At 43.1% G+C, this 18,774-nt stretch overlaps 1 protein-coding gene across 3 annotated transcripts in view; it reads left to right on the top strand.

Moving 5' to 3' along the window:
* Positions 1 to 18,774, top strand: part of LOC121881564 (neuronal PAS domain-containing protein 3) — a 367,402-nt gene that overhangs the window by 15,755 nt on the left and 332,873 nt on the right. Inside the window, exons 2-3 of one of the 3 annotated variants that reach the window (XM_042389431.1) lie at positions 5,932 to 6,426; positions 6,517 to 6,794. In XM_042389431.1, the coding sequence (XP_042245365.1) occupies positions 6,598 to 6,794 (197 nt within the window). In that variant the 5' untranslated portion in view covers positions 5,932 to 6,426; positions 6,517 to 6,597. Of the gene's footprint in view, positions 1 to 5,814; positions 6,795 to 18,774 lie in introns of those variants that run through there. The other 2 variants (XM_042389430.1, XM_042389429.1) reach the window with 2 other exon arrangements.

Genomic DNA, 18,774 nt, shown 5'->3' with positions numbered 1-18,774 from the left:
GTTTTTTTTTCCATGCAGCTACACACTGCTTCCATGGTCCCTGTCATCCTATATAAGCTCTCAGGGCTGCTGCACTCACTCCCATTTTCTGCCAAATGAGTAATCGTTCATGTGGGGACAAATGATGCAGCTCATCAGCAGTCTGAGCTGACCAAAAAATTATTTTAACGTCATTTTTAACTTTTTAAGTAGTTGTGGAAAGTCTGTTTATATTTCTGGACCTTTTCCCACTCTGGCCCGTTGAGCAGGGCGCTTCAGCAGAATCCTCAGCCTCCACCCTTGGCTCCAGTCCGCCTGCAGAGCTCACAATATAGGTTTCATTGACAATCTGTTTTGGGATTGTTTCTCCCTTTTCAGGACTGACGGAGTCCACCCCAACAAGCTGGGTAGCTGAATGCAAGCAGCTAACCTGCAGCATGCCGTACAGTCCTCTCCATGTGACTGACTGTTTACATCCATCACACCCTCCTGGAACCTCCATCTCCTTCACAGAGTTCTGCCCCCCCACCCCCCACCCCTACCCTGGGGCAGGGTGTGTCCCAGGATTCCCCTGTTGATAGCCGGGTCTCTACACCTCTCAGAATGGTGCTACTAAATGCTCACTCCATAGCAAACAAATCGTTTTTTTGCTAAATGATCTCGTCTCATTTAAGAAATTAGACTTTTCTGTTCCTGACTGAAACCTGGCAGAGGAATATCGTCACCTTCCTAAAATAATGGCCTAAGTCATTTTTCCAGGTTTCTCAGAAAACACAAAATAATCATCACGGTGTGCACAAGCTGCCTCTAGACACTGCACAACAGGCTACTATAATACCGGTCAAATGATGTTATGATTACTAATATTATGTTCAAGTGAGATTTTCATTAAATAAAAACACAAAAGTAAAGAGGATCCTTTGTAATTTTTTAGTTATACACATAATTTCTAGCTGTTAGATTGTAATACAGTATTCAAATCTTTCTGAATTAGATCATGTGATGTGGAAAAAATGAGACAAAAACTGTAGATGAAATATTGTTTAAAAGGCAGAAAAGAGTTAACAGAACAGCCACAGATTCTGGAGCCTTTCCACTCTTTGCTAAATGCTTCATGGACTTAGCTATTTAGCTGACTAAAAACACTGACTAAAAAGACTAAATAACTACACAATATGACGATTTAGTCACACTCTTGACATAGGCTGTTATACTACAGGGCTACGTAGAATCGCATGATCTGTTCAACTGAGGATGTGGGCGATTCTACCAGAGATGGCATCATGAGGAGATGATTTAGGCAAAAAAATAGTAATTTTTTGTCAAAAAATTACTTAGGCCATTATTTTAGGAAGGTGATGATATGGAACTCGGCCTTCTCATCGAGCTTTGCCTGAAGGATTACACCTTCATCAGCTCGCCCAGACTTTCTGGCCACAGAGGAGGACTTCCTGCGGTGTTCAGAAGCCCCTTCGTATGTCGATTAGTGAGCACTGGGTCATTCTCTTCTTTCAAAATTCAAATGATTAAAGTTGGATGTACTAATCCTTTTTACTGTATTTTACTCTACTGCCACCTGGATCATTTTTAACTGAATTCACTGACTTTTTGTCTTTAAGCATCTTTTAATCGAGTCTTTTAATCTCACTCAACATGTATCAGGCCCTATAAACAACAGAAGGCATACTCTGGACCTTGCTGCTACTCTTGGTTCGAATATTTATTCTTTATTCTCCGACGATCTTTTCATTACCGATCACAACTATATTTTATTTGATTTCCTCAACGACCTTTCTGCTGTTAACTTTCCATTTAAACTCTGTTATGCAGTGATGTTGACTACTTGGTGCAATCTTTTAATGAACACTGCCTTCTAGCACTGGATAAAGTGAACCCCTATTAAAACTATATCAGCTCCTTTGATCAAGTCCCTCAGACAAATGACAATATTCGCTCTCTAAAGAGTCGAGCGCCTACGGAAATCCACCCAACTACACGTCCGCTATCTTTCAATAATATGGTGAAAGATGTCAGAGCTACCTACTTCTCTAATCTTGTGTCTAACAATCGGCGCAATCCTAAAGTTTTATTTGACCCTATTAGTAATATTGTAATTCCTGCATCACCTGCTGTTCCGATGTTTTCAAGTGAAGAATGTAACAAATTTCTTTCTTTCTTTGTGGGCAAGATCAATGATATAAGATCAAACATTTTCCTCTCACCTTTCCCCCTATTTCGTGCTCCTCTCGGCCTACAATCTTAGAGAGTTTTTCTCCAATAACACTCCCAGATCTTATTAATTTGATCAATCGTACGAAAACTTCCTCTTGCTGCCTTGACATTTTACCAACATCTCCTTTTTGAAAATGTCATTGGCTCTATCTGGCCGTGTCCTTGCTGACTTCAAACAAGCTGTTATTCAACTACTTTTTAAAAAAGCTAACCTTGATCCTTCTCTAGTCACAATTACAGGGCCATCTCCAAGTTGCCTTTTGTATCCGAAATTTTAGGAAAGTGTTTGCTAAGCAGCTCACAACTGCAATAGATGATCTTTGAATAGTTAGGGTCTGGCTTCCACCAGTTGCACTCAACAGAAACAGCTGTTCTGAGAGTCTTGAATAATATCTTGATGCATGGAGATGCAGGAGAATGTTCGCTGTTGGTGCTGTTGGATCTCAGTGCAGGTTTTCTACACTATGGACCACTGTATCTACCTCTCTGATAGGAATCTTGCCGTTTCTGTTGGCAATTTTGCCTCCTCATCTGAAGCTCTGTAGTGCGGTGTTCCCCAGGGTTCAGTCCTTGGTCCTATTCTGTTTGCCTTGTATATGTTTCCCCTTGGACTGATAATAAGGCACTTTAAAGGTATCTCATATCACTTCTATGCAGATGACATTCAATTATATGTCAAAACGTCAATTGTCAGTTTTATATAAGTGCCTAAACACTATAAAAAAACTAGATGGCAGATCATTTCTTACATCTAAATGCAGACAAAACAGAAATCCTTATTCCTGCCCCTCCTAGTCTTGTCCCTGAGATAAGGGATGGTCTTGTGTCTCTTACCTCGTCAGTTAAATCATCCATAAGAAAATTAGGTGCCACTATGAACCAGGTTCTGATTGGCTCCTAAACTTTGGAACTCTCTACCTTTGGACTTAAGATCTGTGGACAACTGTAAAAAAAAACAGCTCAAGACTCATTTGTTTAGACTTGCCTTTGCGTAATTTTTCTATTTTCTTTATTTAGTTCTATGTCTGTATGTTTATGCTTTATTTCTTCTGCGAAGCACTTGGTGACGTCTCTCCTCTTGAAAGGTGCTATATAAATAATATGACTTACTTATGTGTGGTTGAAAGCTCTGGAAAAGCTTGTTAGTTGACCTTGAGATGAGATTATCTGTGAAACTATTTTCAAAGTCAGTAATAAAATCTCACTTGTCCAGCAACTTTCTGGATTTTTCAAAGTGTGACTTGTAGCGACTGTCTTCTTCAGAAAAACGACAGTATCGGTCATTTCAGCCAATGTCCGATAACGAGATACTGTATGTTTACATTCAAGTGACAAAGACCTCTTGTGTCAGTAGGAATTATGAGTCTTGTTGTCAAAAAAACCACAAGGATCTATTCTCCTCTTGTTTTTTCTGCTGACAGTCAATGTTGGTTTCGTTGGCTCAGGCTGGAAGTAGAAAAAAACAGACTGAAAATAAGGAAAAGCACAATTGGTCCCATTTAAAGACTGACGTTTAGAGACTGATTGGCTTCTACTGATAGGAGCCTCAGATCAGAAAACACTTAAAAGGATATGTTCAAAATTTTTTAAGTGTGTCTTAAACCAGCAGTCAGGTGTCCATAGTAACAGTGAAAGAGGTTTTCCTCGCTGTAATCATTCCTCCTGTTCATACTGGATATTAAAAGATCCTTCAAATGTGCTTTCAATGGAAGTGATGGAGGCCAAAATCCACAGTGTGTCCACACAGTCGTTTAAAAGTTGATGTGAAGCTTCTATTCAGCTTCAGCAGTCTGAGTTAGTCATATCAAGTGGATATCTGACACATTTACAGTCTTTTTAGCATCAAATTCCCTCTTTGTGTTTCCTCGGACAGTGTTTCCCCGTTGAGCTGCAGGTGGAAGTATAGTAACAAAAAGAGGAACTTTGGCACTAAAAAGACTGTAACGTTGAAAGATATCTACTTGATTTGACTCATTTGGACGCTGAAGCTTCATATTAGCTTCAAGATAAACTTTGAAATACATTTTTTTTGTACAGAAGGAGGACTGTGGATTTTGTCCTCCATCACTTCCATTGTAAGTGCATTATGAAGGGATCTTCTAATGGTCAGTATGAACAGGAGGAATGATTACAGCAAGAAAAACAGGTTTCACTGTTCATTTGGGCTCCTGACTCTTGGTTTAAGACACACTTGAAAAACTGTGAACCCGTCCTTTAAAGTTGTTGCTCAGGAGAACAGTTACAAACTATTTTGTCATTTAATATATATACTGAGATATACTTTCCTTTTCGTGTAAAGTCTGAATTTATTAGATTGTTGGACAACAACAACTACTAGTAGCTACTACTGAGCTACCACTGCCACAACTACTACTAACCATTCAATTATTATATATATATATAATCATTATTATTTTGTTTCATTAAGCTCAGCAAAACATATTACTTTGATTAAAATTAAATAAATTAGCTGTGAGCGAGTAAGTGGCAGAAGTAGGTGGGAGGAAATAAGAGAGAGAAATGATTGTGTTCAATTGTGTTGAGTGAAAAAAGAGGGAGAGAGTTTGAGTGTACATTATAGAGAGAGGAGGTGGGGGTGAGGAGGTGGGGGGGAGGTTGAGTGAGCGAGAGAAAGGGGAGGAGACAGCAGAGAGAGAGAGAGAGAGAGAGAGTGTGTGTGTGAATATGACTTTATTCGGGAGTCTGATCACACACGGAGCTCCAGTGAGCGGAGAGGAGGAGAGCAGAGCGGCTTCAGCTGTACAGACATCAGATGAGAGAGAGAGAGAGAGGACCTGATGATGAAAACACTCTTCTCTCAAACATACTTCACTCATTTAACCAAACTGTCACAACTCTAACTTTGGCTCCATGCGTCTTTTTTGGCACAAAAAAACCTGCAACTTTCCATCTCCATCCCCAAAGTAAGCTGCTATAAAAACAACCTCGGGAATATTTAAATTCTTCAGGCTGAAATAGATCAGATATTCACTTCTTGTGAGCATAAACATGACACTTTTAATGGAGCTGTTGGAGCTGAACGCGTATGTTACGGACGTGGTGCTTTACGCGCAAAGCGGTGAAGTCTGCCCAAGAGTTTTACTCTTCTTCTTTGGAAACGCTGTAAAAAACGCGGGTGTGAAACGTTGAGAAATCTGTTTGCAGTTTGAAGCTTTGTTGCGTTTTAAACTCCCATCATCCCGTTTTGCCTTCGGTGAAAGTTTTGTGCGTTTATTTAACGTTTCAGGTCAATTCTCAAGACTTTGTATGAGGTGAAATACACTGTGACGCGGCTCAGAGACATAGAAGGGATAAAACTGACTCTTTATTATCGGTGTTGCCTTTGAATAAAAGTCCACTTTATGGCTGCTGCGTTATTCCGCACAATAAAGCCAGAGGAAATGTCCTCCCGCTGAACAAACAGCGCTATCAGTCAATCTCTCTCTCCCTCTCTCTCTCTCTCTCTCCCTCTCTCTCTCTCTCTCTCTCTAACTCTCTCTCGCTCTCTCTCGAGCGCAGAGGACAGCACACACACACACGCGCGCGCGCGAACACACATATGCGCACACACACCACACGCAGGCGCTCGCCGACATACCGACACACACTGCCGCCGCCGCCGCCGCTGCTGTATCACACCAATGTCATTGCCGAGCTCGTGCTGCTGAGAGCCGCACGCTCACTGACTGACTGACTGACCGACTGACTGCTCTCCTCCAGGTCCGCTGTTCCCACAGACACCCACCGACCAGGCACACACCAGGAGGAGGATGGCCGGGGACGGGATGCCTTTCTCGGATGGAGAGCCGGCGGCGGTGCCCGCCTAGAGTCCGGAGCTCCTGCACCGGGAAACAAAAACATCAGACAAGACTGTTCCTCTGTCTTTAATCGGTGAAATAATCACCTCTTAGATCCACTGATCCATTGATCCCATTGATTGGTGAGTGGGAGGAAAGAGAAGGGGGGAGCCCGCGCGCACCGGAGACACCGGGACCATGATCCGGAGCTGCACGGGGTTTATCTGTGAAGGATAGAGCCGCCAAGAAGAAAAGAAAGAAGAAATAATAAAGGAGAAGGTTTATCATCTTTTCTGCTCGTGCAATATACATTCACTAATCCCGCTCATCTATTGATCCATTGATTGGTGACTGTTTGTTTTGCGCACCGGAGAGACCGGGACCATGATCCGGATTTGCTTGAGAGTTATATCCAAAGGTTAGAGAAGAAAAGAAGAATAAAAAGACAACAAAAAGAAAGGTTGTTGCTCATCTTCATTTACTGAATCGATACGTCTATTGATCCCAGTGATCGGTGACTGCTCTGCGTTGGGAGAAAGAACCGGAGGTTAAACTAAGAGGCGGGAGCGCATCGGAGACAGCCGGGACCATGATCAGGATCTTCCCGGATTTCAGCGTCCAGGTGACGGCCTCGGCTGCCGGAGGAGCCGTGGGTGGAGGCGGAGGAGGCGGCGGAGGCGGTGGGATGGTGACCGGACCCCCGGTGGGTCGGGTGCCGGTGCCGGTCCCCGGAGCCACGAACGGGACCCCGCAGAGCGTGCAGGGAATCACCGCCTACCAGCAAAGGTATGTGGGAAGCTGCAGAAAACGACCTGTAGCGTTACTGGTGTGGGATAGAAAATTAGTTTAATCTAAATTTAAGAAAAGTGCGCACATCCACACTGAAGGAAAAACACTTTAATATTCATTTGGTGTGTTTTTTGGTCCTTGAACGTGAGTTTTCAGGGAGATTTTAGTATAATATTTCAGAGATATTTCCTTTTTATTGCACTAAAATCTATCATAAATCTTCTTCACAGGACATTTCTATGTTCAGGTACAGTTGGGCATCTCTAACTCAGTGGACACTTTTTGTTTGATATTGTTTTTAAAGATATTTATCTATCAGTTGGTATTTTATATCAAAGCTTTCAAAATCATCCATAACCCCAGCGTGCAGCTCCATCAGCCTTTATGCGTAAACCTGGATGGAGAGAGTTTAACCGTGATCAGTGAGGGTCTATGCGGGTGATAAATGTCACAAAATGTGGCCTTTTTCTCAGTAATTTGCCTTTTTTATTTTCAGTTTTTCCCTCTTTATTCTGAAAAGGAAAGGAGCATCTGGTTACTTTTATGCCACGCGAGAGGATAAAATCCAATATCCACATTTCGGTTTTGGTATTATTAAGCGAGTTGTGCGCACAAGTGTTGTGTGAGAAGAGGCAGAGAAGTGGCGTGTTCAGCAAAGACGGAAAGGATGAGGCGGCAGAGGAGGAATGGCAGAACCGAACAGAGGAGTGAAGTTCAACTATTTAAGCAGAAATAGAGGAGAGAAGTCCGGGTATTTCAGTAGAAAAAAAACCAGCATGAGGTTCTGCTAATTCAGTGGAAACAGAGGAGGTAAATTATAGAAAATAGAGGAATGAGTTATTTCAGTAGAAAAAGAGAAATGTGGGTGTTTTCCAGCTGGTCATGAAGCCGCGGCTCCTCCAGTCCAGCCTGTTTTTTCTGGTGACAATTCACTCCATCCACCCCCCTGTTATTTCCTTATTTCTCCTCCACTCTGAATCTAAATGATTGCCTCCCTGTCCGGACGCTCAGTAGGGTTGTTTTTTCTAATCATCTGGAGCCGTGGGGGGGCCCAAACATACCACACACACACACACACACACACACAAACATATTCTCGCCTTATTACCAGAAAACTCTCCGTATTATGAATGTGTGTGTAAAGTCTAAAAGCTATGGGGAGCAAACACGACATAAATCACAGCCAGGGCCTCTCCGAGTGCACTGAGAGCGTCTTAGCCCTCTAAAGCAACAAATACGGAGAGAATAAGGGCCGTATTGTTATTTAAAGCAGGGCTGCTGGGCTCACATACACCCTGGCTGCAGTGGACTGTATGTTTGCATCCATACGGAGAGGTGAGGATTAGACTTTGACGTGTTCTCGGATCATTTCCTCTGACATAAAACCTGCAGGAATTTAACTATGTCATCATCTGGCAGCTGGGGGACCCGACAGAACTCTCTTGAGGACCCTTAAAAGGCCCCCCAGACCCCAGTTTGGGAACAGCCGGTTTGAAACACAGGCCTCCGTTTCAAAGCCGAACTTCACCAGGAACGGTTTGATTATTTGTGCGCGGATCTCTAACAGCCGCAGAGCCTCGTTTCATCCAAACGGGACATTTCAAAAAAAAAAAAAAAAAAAAATCTCCCCGTCCGTCCTCAGATCCTGCGTCTTCATCACCCCTCATCGTCTCGCTGCCCCTCTCCCTCTCTCTCTCTCTCTATACATAATGTTTCCCCCAACAAACAGCTGGGAGCTAATATGTTTATACATTACGCTCCATTATCCACGTCGCCTCCGTTTGACTGCTCTCAGTAAGCAGAGCTGAGATGGAGAGAGAGAGAGAGAAAGAGCAGCCAAACCTCATCCGCAAAGAACGGAGAGGGAGCGCTTGTTTCAGCGCCGCTGGACGAGGTTTAAAATCGAATCAGGAGTGAGCCGGTGCCGTCTCAGCTCAGAGACGCTCACAGTCGGAGCAGAAAAACCCACCGACTCCTGTGCTTTGATTTAACCTAAAATATCTTTAAATTTAAATCCCCAAAAAACTCATCTGAGGTGGAGAAAAGGAAGGTGATGTTTGGACCTTTTCACTGATGTCAGTGCGGTTCTGCTGCTGCTGCTGCTGCTGCTGGGGGTCAAATCTGTGACCTTTCAGCTTGTCATGTGACCAAAAAGCCAGCACCTTCCTTGCTTCTGAATTGCACTGTGTATCTTTTTCATGCACGGACGGCAACCAGAGAAGCAGCAAAGACCAATGTCAGTTTATTCCGACTCACTTTTAATGCAAATATTTTTATTTAGCTTCATTTTTAGAGTGAAATGAATCAGAATTTCTGCAGTAAATCACAGCATCTGCTGTCAAACTGCTGAGCATGATGAGGCAGAAGCACACGTCGATGCCTTTCCTGAATACATAACTACACGTGCGTTGATCGGCGGGCGGCGGGCTCATGACGATCGGGGGCTGGAGGTCACGCTTCTCCTCTCCAGTCTTTATTTTCCACCACAGCACCGCCTGTAACCCCGTGTTTGTGTGGAGAATACCCAGCATGCCTTTGACCTTGACAGGTCATTGGTATAGAGAGGGAGGCTTTTCAGCTTCCAGGGCTGCAGCCTGGGGGTTAATCACACAGCACACCGATTAGGTTACAATGAATTATACATTAAAAAAAAAGGAGGAATTTAAATGAATGTTGAGGAGAAAAAAAAAAAGAGAGAGAGAGAGAAAGAAGAAGCAGTCGGTAGTTTCTGTTGGAGGATAATGAGCCATCGCTGACGTACAAACATCAAAGCCTGGAGGAAAATATATTTTAGTGGCCTAAAATATAAAAAGTGAGCAGAATAATTAGATTTCTGGAGATGAAAGGAGGAGTTTTGTTCACATTTAGAAGCTCATAAGAATCCCAAACATGCAGATGCAAACACCAAAACATGAGCGAGGCTTTTTGGAATGTGCACAAAAAAAAAACAAAAAAAAATATAACAGCAGTTTAGAAAAGTTAGTTGCTGAATTTGTAATTTGAAGTGAGACATTTGCTGTGATGTGTTTATTGTGACACTGAAGGAAGGAAAGAGAGGAGAGAGCAGAGGAGAGGAGGGTGTGTGTGTGTGTGTGTGTGTGTGTGTGTGTGTGTGGAGGTGCATAGATCTGATTTACAGGGCAACCATCCAAATAAATCACCCATCACCCCCCCCTCCCCCTCCCTCCTCGCGCATGCTGGGTGGTGGTTTTTTTGTGATGGTTAAAAAATTGGATAATAAGCCCGCGGTGCAACCTGTAATACAGGAAGAGAGGGAGAATTAAATAAAAAAACAAACACAGACACACACACAAACTGACTCCAACTGCAACTGAGTGGCGTTGTTGCGCCGGGGCTGGAGAAAATACCGGAGATCTGTGGTGTCCCTTCTTTTTTCCCTGTGAGCAGCAAAGAGGAGAGAAAAATGCTCCGAAAAACCACAGAGACTCTGACCGCCGAGCGACGCTCCGCCGCGGGGATTTTAACGGGGATATAGAGACGCTGCAGCGGCGACGAGAATGTAAAGATTTGACGCGCCTGCTTTGCTTTTTTTTTTCCTCCTCCCGGAGCGCATGCAGGAAATTCCTCTGTAGTGCCAGAACCGAAACGTGTGAAGAGAGAGAGAGAGAGAGAGAGAGACAGAGAGGGGAGAGACAGCGGGATCTGAGAGGCATCCACCCCCAGGTTCCCCCTCACTTCGCTCGGCATGCCTCTGCTGCTGCAGCCCGGTCCCTGCCTTCGCCTCCACCGCCCGTTGTTTCCACGCTGAGCAGCGGCGGCGGCGGCGGCGGCGGCGGAGGAGAGAGACAAGCACGAGACGCACGCACAGCACAGCACAGCACAGCACGCACGCACGCTCAAACACACACACACATACACACATACACACACTCACACGTTCACACACACGGACATGGCTTTGTCTTAACACACCGACCATGACGCATTGCTGTCAGGGCGCAGCGCACCGCCGCGGCTCCGCGTCCACATAAATCTGAGGGGAGAAAAAAAAAAGAGGAAAAAAAAGAACAGAAAGTAAGAAATCAAATAATTGTTGCAGGAAGATGGCGCCCACCAAGCCGAGCATCCAGCAGGACCCGACGCGGAGAGAACGGTAACGGGGCTTGGATTTTTGTTCCTGCACACACTCCTCTTCCTCCTCTTCCTCCTCCTTCACTGCATGTTTACAGCTGCACACAAGCGGGTTTGAACGAACCGGCAGCCCGGCGGGTTGCCGGCTGTTCCGCGTCGCTTTGCGTTTTTATTGTGAGCCTGGAGGTGTCAGGAGGAACGCTGTTACCCTTTCCAGAGGAGGGTCGAGGTGTACGTGCCCGCGTGCGTGCGCGCCTGTGTGTGTGTGTGTGTGTGTTTGTGTGTGTGAGAGAGAGAATCAGAGGAGGCTTGTGGCGGGGTAACAGGTCGGTTGGTTGACTGTTCGGGAGAAACGGAGGACAGTCTTTGCTTTGCCTGCTGTCGCCTCTCGCCTTTACTTGCTCGTGCATGTGTGTATGTGTGTAGCTTGACGTGCACGTGGGCGCGCGTGCAGTTTAGGAAGCCATGCAGTGTGTTGGCTCCAAGCAAGCAAGGTGTGTGTGTGTGTGTGTGTGTGTGTGTGTGTGTGAGCGTCGAGGAAAACATGTGCATCCATCGATGACAAACCTGCTCGTGTTTGTGTGGGCACGAGTACTACTGCTGTACTACTCTGTGTGTGTGTGTGTGTGTGTGTGTGTGTGTGTGTGTGTGTGTGTGTGTGGCTCAGAGGAATTAACAGGAAGTTTTTTATGTGGAAGGATGTGCGTGGATTTACCTGTACAGAGCTCCACCTGAGCGTGACCCCAGAGGCGGTTCAGAGGCTGTGATTTTTAAGGTGGAGGGTCAAGGTTAGGGGGGGGTTTGGAATTAAAGGTGGAAATATGAATAATTGTGTTTTCTGGATGTCAAATGTTTTCTGCTCAACTGGTGGATTCATGCACACGATGCTTCCTCACCAGACACCATCCATCCTGTTCTATTCTATTCTATTCAGTACAGAACTGACACAGGTTGATTGTTTCCTCACCTGTTGATTTACAGATGACACATGATTCTGTTTTATTCTGTTGTGCTGAATGGGTTATGTTGGACACAATCATCTGGATGGAAATATATAAATATATAAATATATATGTTTGTTTTTCCAGCTGGTGATTCAGAGATGACGAGCAATCAGATAACTTTGATTCTTTTCTTTTCGTATTTCTTCCTGTTTCGTCTGCATTTGTTATTGACTGAGTGTCTCTTCTGCATTTTATTCTATTCTATTCTATTCTATTCTATTCTATTCTATTCTATTCTATTCTATTCATTCTGTGGCTTATTATTGTACATAATGGTCACAGGTTGATGATAGGAATATATGTTTCTTCACCTGTTGATTGATTTAGAGAGGACACCTGACTATCACTATGCAGCACATCAGACGTGGTTTTTCTGGACAGGAATACATTTTTTTATTTGTTCACCTGTTGATTTAGAATCACAAGCAATCAGACAACATCGATTATTATCTACACTTATTTCTTCTTATCTGCATTTGGCATGTTATTGATTTGAAACACATTTCAAAATACATCTTCAGCCTGTTATTTCCAGTAGATTTTCTGCATTTTATTCTGCATATTACTGTAAATAAAGGCCAGTGGTTCTTGGAGGAGAATCCATATTACTTCACCTGTTGATTTAGAGCTGAAACATAACTGTTCTGTTCTATTGCAAGTATGGGAGATATTGATAATTAGTGGATAACGGACACGTATCATTTTCTATATATTTATATATTTGATTTGGTGGAAACAAAACTGTTGTTTCAGACGGGTTTCCTGCTCTCTGTTTTATTCTATTGAATCTTTTGCATATTAGTGTAACTTTTATTTTCTGCTGTTTGGATGCTGTCGCTGCAGTAACGTGTGACTTCTGCTTTTTAAGTTAAAAACAAGGCTGATTCCTTTATTACAGCATCACTGGATGATGATGCAGATTTGTTTGAAGCTGTTGATTAATTCTATTTATTCATTTTAGTCATTTTGTTTGACTTCAGTTTGGTCAGCTGATGTTATTCAGATGGATGGAGGATGATGAAATGCTCTCTCTCTCTCTCTCTCTCTCTCTCTCTCTCTCTCTCTCTCTCTCTCTCTCTCTGTGTGTGTTCTTTCCCCTCTTTGTAACCTCGACACTAACATCTATTGTTATAAAGAAAAAGGTGCAGCAGATAATTTGGTTCCAGCTCACTGAGGTCGTCTCTCTGCTCGACCGCTCCCCCCCCCCCCAAACCCCCCACCCTCCGCCCTCGCTGGCTCGTTGTGTCGCTGGTTTTATTTCCTCCAGTTTAACAACACAACACCTGCTCTGACAAACCCTCACTCTGGAGAAACGTTTGACTTACATTTGACTTATTGAGCAAAATCCTTTTGATTTTTGTTTTTGTCTTTTAACGCAGCATCTTTTTACCACAGTGTTTCTGCAGGCCTGTAATTATTTGGAAAGACTCAGACGTGTGTTTGTTTGCGCCAGTAAATCTTGAAACCAGATAAATCTAACCCACTGTAGGGACAAAGAAGAGGCACCAGAACCAGACAAACAACAGCTGGGATGGTGATGCAGTGACTTTCAGACCTGATTCACATCTGATCATTCGGTCTGAGTGTGAATATAAGTGCGAGTGCACAGAGTCACATTTCCCGTCTGGATCACAAGACGTCTGATAAAACGCAACTTGAATTTTGTCTCTTCATAAATAAGAATCCTGCAACTATTTTCCTTTTTAGCAGAATGTTTTCCTGCAGCGTGTCACCAAAGATACTGAAAGCTTTAATAACTTTTCACTTTCTCATCATATCGAGAGCTTTATGCTCCTCTGACACTGTTTTACTGTTAGCCAACGTGAACCTTGATTTATTCATATTTTGTGAATCAGAGATGTTTCAATACAAACTTTCTCCTCGTTATGAGGCGGCGTTTCCTGAATGAAAGAATGTAAACAGGATTACTCGACTGTTCTCTTGCAAAGTCAGATTTCAATATTTACAACAATATAAAATCACATTTCTCCCGTTGAATCAAACGGTTGTCCAACTAAAAATCCGGCTTTGTTTTAAGCTTATATTGCATGTAACATGGAAGGATGATAATGGGTTATATAGTAAACACAGACTGGTTTTTGCTCATCACTCCCACATGATGTTGTGACGGCTCATCAACAGTCAACCGTTTAAAACCAATAACTGAACTATAAATCAGCTCCACCAGTAACATCCAGCTACACAGGATAGTGAGAGCAGCTGCTACTGTTAGAGCTCACTGGCAACGTCTTTCTCCAACTAAAATCTTTAAACCTAAACAAGAAATTCGACTGTTTGTCAGCGACTTTTAAAACATATGATGAGAACGATCGAGGTCACGGTTGAAGGAAACCATCGCTGACGTTTTCCCAACAAACAGCGTGCATGAAGAGAATTTACGGGATTTTGTGCTGAAGTACAACGACATAATTGCTGTTGCTTCACATAATCATGGGATGAAAGATCACATCTGTAGATATGGAAGTCATATTATAAACAAGCAGCAAATCTGAGTCAAACCTGAAAAGCTGTGAAAATATTTTGTTTTTTCATATTTTAAACATCCAGTTAAGGACCGGCGGGAAAAAGCAGCACTCACCCCTCCTTCATCACCACCACTGAGGTGCTCTTGAGCAAGGCCCCTTCATCTCAAACCGCTCCAGTGAAGCTGCTCAGTGGGCGGCAGATTAAGACTGTGTGGTTATACTGGGCGGCTTCCAGGCGTCAATGTGTGTAACTGTGTGAATGTGATTTAAGGCGTTCCTGCAAAAAACAGAGGCTTCCTCTCAGTGAGACTTCCCTGAATAAATAAAGGATAAAAAAGATGTGTTTTATTACAGTGTTACAGTGTTTATGACTTCATGTAGATTAAACAGACTACGGCTGCAGTCGGAGGCGTCGGGTCAACGCAGAGCAGCAGATTAACAGCCGGCTATTTGCATACGTGTCCTGTTTAAAGAGCAGAGAGCAGGCGGAGGGTCAAAGGTCAAATGTATAGAGCTGAAATTACACTTCGCTGCTGTCCAGCCTTTCACTTTCACAGATTCTGCTACAAAGAGGTTTTTATCCTTTTTTTTTAATTTGTCTTGAACTGTGAGGAGACAGGAAGTTGCGACCCTGACGGGAGGAAGTTGAATTGACGCTGTCGAGGATCAGACTTATTACCTGATATTACCTCGGCCTTTCCTCTCACCTGCTGAGGGTGAAACTCTCTCAGATTGTCTCCGAGGGAATCTGGTGATTTTTTTAAACAGCTCATACGGATGATGAAAGACAGTTTCTGTTTCTGACTGGTTCCTAAAGGACACGGAGCTCAGAGGCTCGTGTCAGATTTATTCACAAACTGATTTTTGGAGGATAGTTTAGGGGAATTTTTTTTAAAAAAAGCTGACATGTTTTTATAGTTTGAGAATGTGGAGGAGAAGCTGCAGTGACAGCCCAGTGAGGATGCTGTTGCACACAGACGACTTATAATGGTTTCTGTCTGAAACCAGTCCGGATCACAGTAAGAAAATCAAAAACTCTGGCCCTGGCTTTGTGTCATGAAATTGTCTGGTAATTTAGATCAAACAGTTTAATGTGTTTTTTAGGGTTCAGGAAAGAACTGACAAATGGTGTCATGTTGTAAACAGATGTGTTGGATCAGAAAACGCTTCAACTGGGCAAAAACAATGAGATCCTGCAACGTGTTCTGCGGTTTACTTTGGAAGACTTGTTTGTCACTACTGAGAATTCACACCAAGTAATTTATCAGCCTTGCATGTTGTCAAAAAGATGTCGAAAAGATGTTGGGGACCAGCCAGAACCTCGTGGCTGCAAGGTCCTTGAAGTCAGAAAAATAACGACATGTTCTTTTTATCTTCTGCTGATCCTTTATGCAGCCCCTCAGTTCAGCCTCTGTCTGAAACAGGCTGTTTTAGTTCCTGTCTCTTTAAGGCCCCGCCTCCCGATGAGCCCACTCTCTTCTGATTGGCCAGCTTCCTCCGGCTCCAGAGGATACGTAAACAAACTGTAGTAGCAGGATTTAATTTCTGTTTCTCCTTCTTTACTCCAAATATAAACTTCTCAGATACATCTGTAGATATACGAGAGGACGACGCGAACATGGAACAACCTTAGCAACAAAGATCACCGAACGGACGGCCGTCTGTTGGCGTGTGAACAATCTCGAGGAAGAACGTTGCAAACTAAGCGTTCAGCGCAGGTTGAAGCCCTGACTTTTGACTTGAAGGGAGCATTTTTACATACGTTCACCTCAAGTTTCGGAACAGAAAATCACAAAATATACATCCCCTTTAAATGGACGTTGTAGTGAGATTATTTTGTCAACAATCAGGAGAATAGCTGAGCGTTTTGTGATTCGCTGCCTATATGGTCACGATGTTCAGACGACAAACTACTCGGTTAAAGGAAAAAGAAAGATCATCTCAATAGTTTAAAGAAACCAACATCACGACGTGATGATGTCGCTTTTACTGACGAGTAGCTGAATGTAAAATCTCAGATGTGTCCTTGAACGCACCACGAACAGCTCCTGTTTGTAACAGCGACACGTGATGATGCCTCAACTTTGATAGCGAGAGGAAAAAAAAAGAAGGTGATTAAATGTTTTATTGTGATGGATTATCTCTCGGTAGCAGGTTTCAAGTCACTGCGAGCTGATTTTCATAGAAATGAACAGAAACCAATGACTGCCTGGAAGGAAGGAAATCAATCTAAAAACTGATGGTTTGTTTAGGCAATAAAGTGTACAAATTTGTAGGTAATTCATCTATTAATTTCTCTCGTCATCCATCCATCTTCTCCCTCCAACCTTTCTATACTCCCACCATTTACTCCCTGCTTACATCCATCCATCCCTACATTCCCCTCCATTCATCTCTCCATCTGCTCCTCTCCCCCCCCTCCATCCTGTGTGTGTGTGTGTGTGTGTGTGTGTGTGTGTGTGTATTTCTGCTAAAGGCTGTCAAGCAGCGACGGCGTTTTGGCTGAGCTGCTGTTTGTGGATCTATTTCTGGGGGCATTTCAGCGCCGATAGGCATCTGGAGGAGACCAAATTAATTTCCAGGTAGAGAGAGGGAGAGAGAGAGAGAGAGGAAGTGGGGGTAGAAGGAAGAGGAGGAGGAGGAGGAGGACAGACTTCATAGCCGACTGCACAAGTGCTCCCACTATCAGTACACTACAGCGGCTCTGGAGAGGAGGATGATGGAGAGATGATGGAGAGGAGGACCGGACGAGAGACTGAGAAACGGCAAGGGAGAGAAAACCGGGGGGGGGGAGGGGGGGGGGGGGGGGGACTTTAGAGAGGCATTAGAAACAGTAGAAGAAGATAAAAGGAGGAGGTGTTATATGATGAAGGTGGGGATGAAATGGAGTGGAATGAAGGAAAACAGAGTAAAAGAACCAAAAAAAGCAAAAAAAAAAAGAAGGAAAGATTTGTATATTTTGTTTAGGAGGGAGACTGATAGAGACATGTGACGTCATTTATTTAATATTCAGCATTTTGGCAGCAAATTTGGTCAACTGCCTACATCTATGAAGGGGCTGCGCTGGCCAAAATAATGACCACATGGACCGTAAGCATGAAGAAACATGCATGAACACGTCTGTGTATGCAGACACCCGACGTAGAACAAACAGACCTGCGTGCAGTCGCAGCATCAAACTAATACCAACAGACAGGTGACGAGTTTAAAGCAAAACCTGAATAATAAGAGAGCGGAGAAACAAAGCAGATGCAGATACTTTCATACAGAGTGTTCACTGATTGGTTGGAGACTGTCCTCCCAAGAAGAACAGCAGCATCTGTTGTTTCAGCAAAATTAACACGTTTAACTCACAAGATCTCAACCCTGATGAAGACCTACAGTACCAGTCAAAGGTTTTCAATGGGAAGATGTGTTCAGACTTTAGACTGTTACTGTATTTTACAGCGTTATGTTCTCTTTAGGGCTGCAAGTAATATTTTCATAATCACTTAATCTGATTGTTACTTTCTTGATTAGTCGTTTTGGTTATAAGATGTCCTCAAACAGTGAAAAATATCTGTTATAACTTCTTAGAGCCAACAGTGATGTTTCCAAAAAGTCAAAACCTCCAAAATATTCAGTTTACTATCATGTCTGACAAAGAAAAGGCTCAAATCTTCACATTTGAGAAGCTGCAACCAGCAAACGTTTGCTCAATAAATGATCAAGAAACTTTCTATTGAAGGTTCACTGAAGCTGTAGCAGATAATAATTATACTTCTATAAGAAACTCACATATAGAAACAGCTTAATCCAAATATTTTTTAATTTTTTTGAATAAGGCAACATGTTCTTATTATGAGTATGAATATTAAATAACTTCATTAATTGTCATACAAATAATTAGAGATCAGGTTCAATATGAGAATCTATATTAAGAATGAGGAAGATGAAGAAAAGAGGAAACAGTAGAAGAAACGATTGAGAGCGCAGAAACCAAGAGACAAAGACAGAAAGAAAATTAATGCAGAACAAAAAAACGTAGAGAACTGAAGAAAAAAAAGGAAAAATGATCTCTGAAGAGCTGAAATATGAGATCAGCAGAGAGACGAGTGGATGAGAATCACTCAGTGACCTGATTGGCTCTCACCAGCGGACGACTGTTAGGATGAATCAAACTCACCCGCAGGCTGGATAAGAGCCTCTTAAAGCCTGCGGGAGTGCTTGGTTAGCTTTCCCAGAGGAGGCAGGCGGGTGGGAACACCTGCCTGATAGCCCAAAGCCAGCAGATATGAATGAATGTGTGTTTGTTTGTTTGTTTGTTTCAGGCTGGTTGCTGTTTCAAATCTTTTACTGGAGTGTGAAAAGGGAGATTTTTTTTTAGGTGTTTTGTTGATATAGTTTCTGATAAAC

The sequence above is a fragment of the Thunnus maccoyii genome, chromosome 16 (genome assembly GCF_910596095.1).
Source record: "Thunnus maccoyii chromosome 16, fThuMac1.1, whole genome shotgun sequence".
NCBI classification, from domain to species: domain Eukaryota; kingdom Metazoa; phylum Chordata; class Actinopteri; order Scombriformes; family Scombridae; genus Thunnus; species Thunnus maccoyii.
This window is presented reverse-complemented; position numbering and strand designations above follow the sequence as displayed.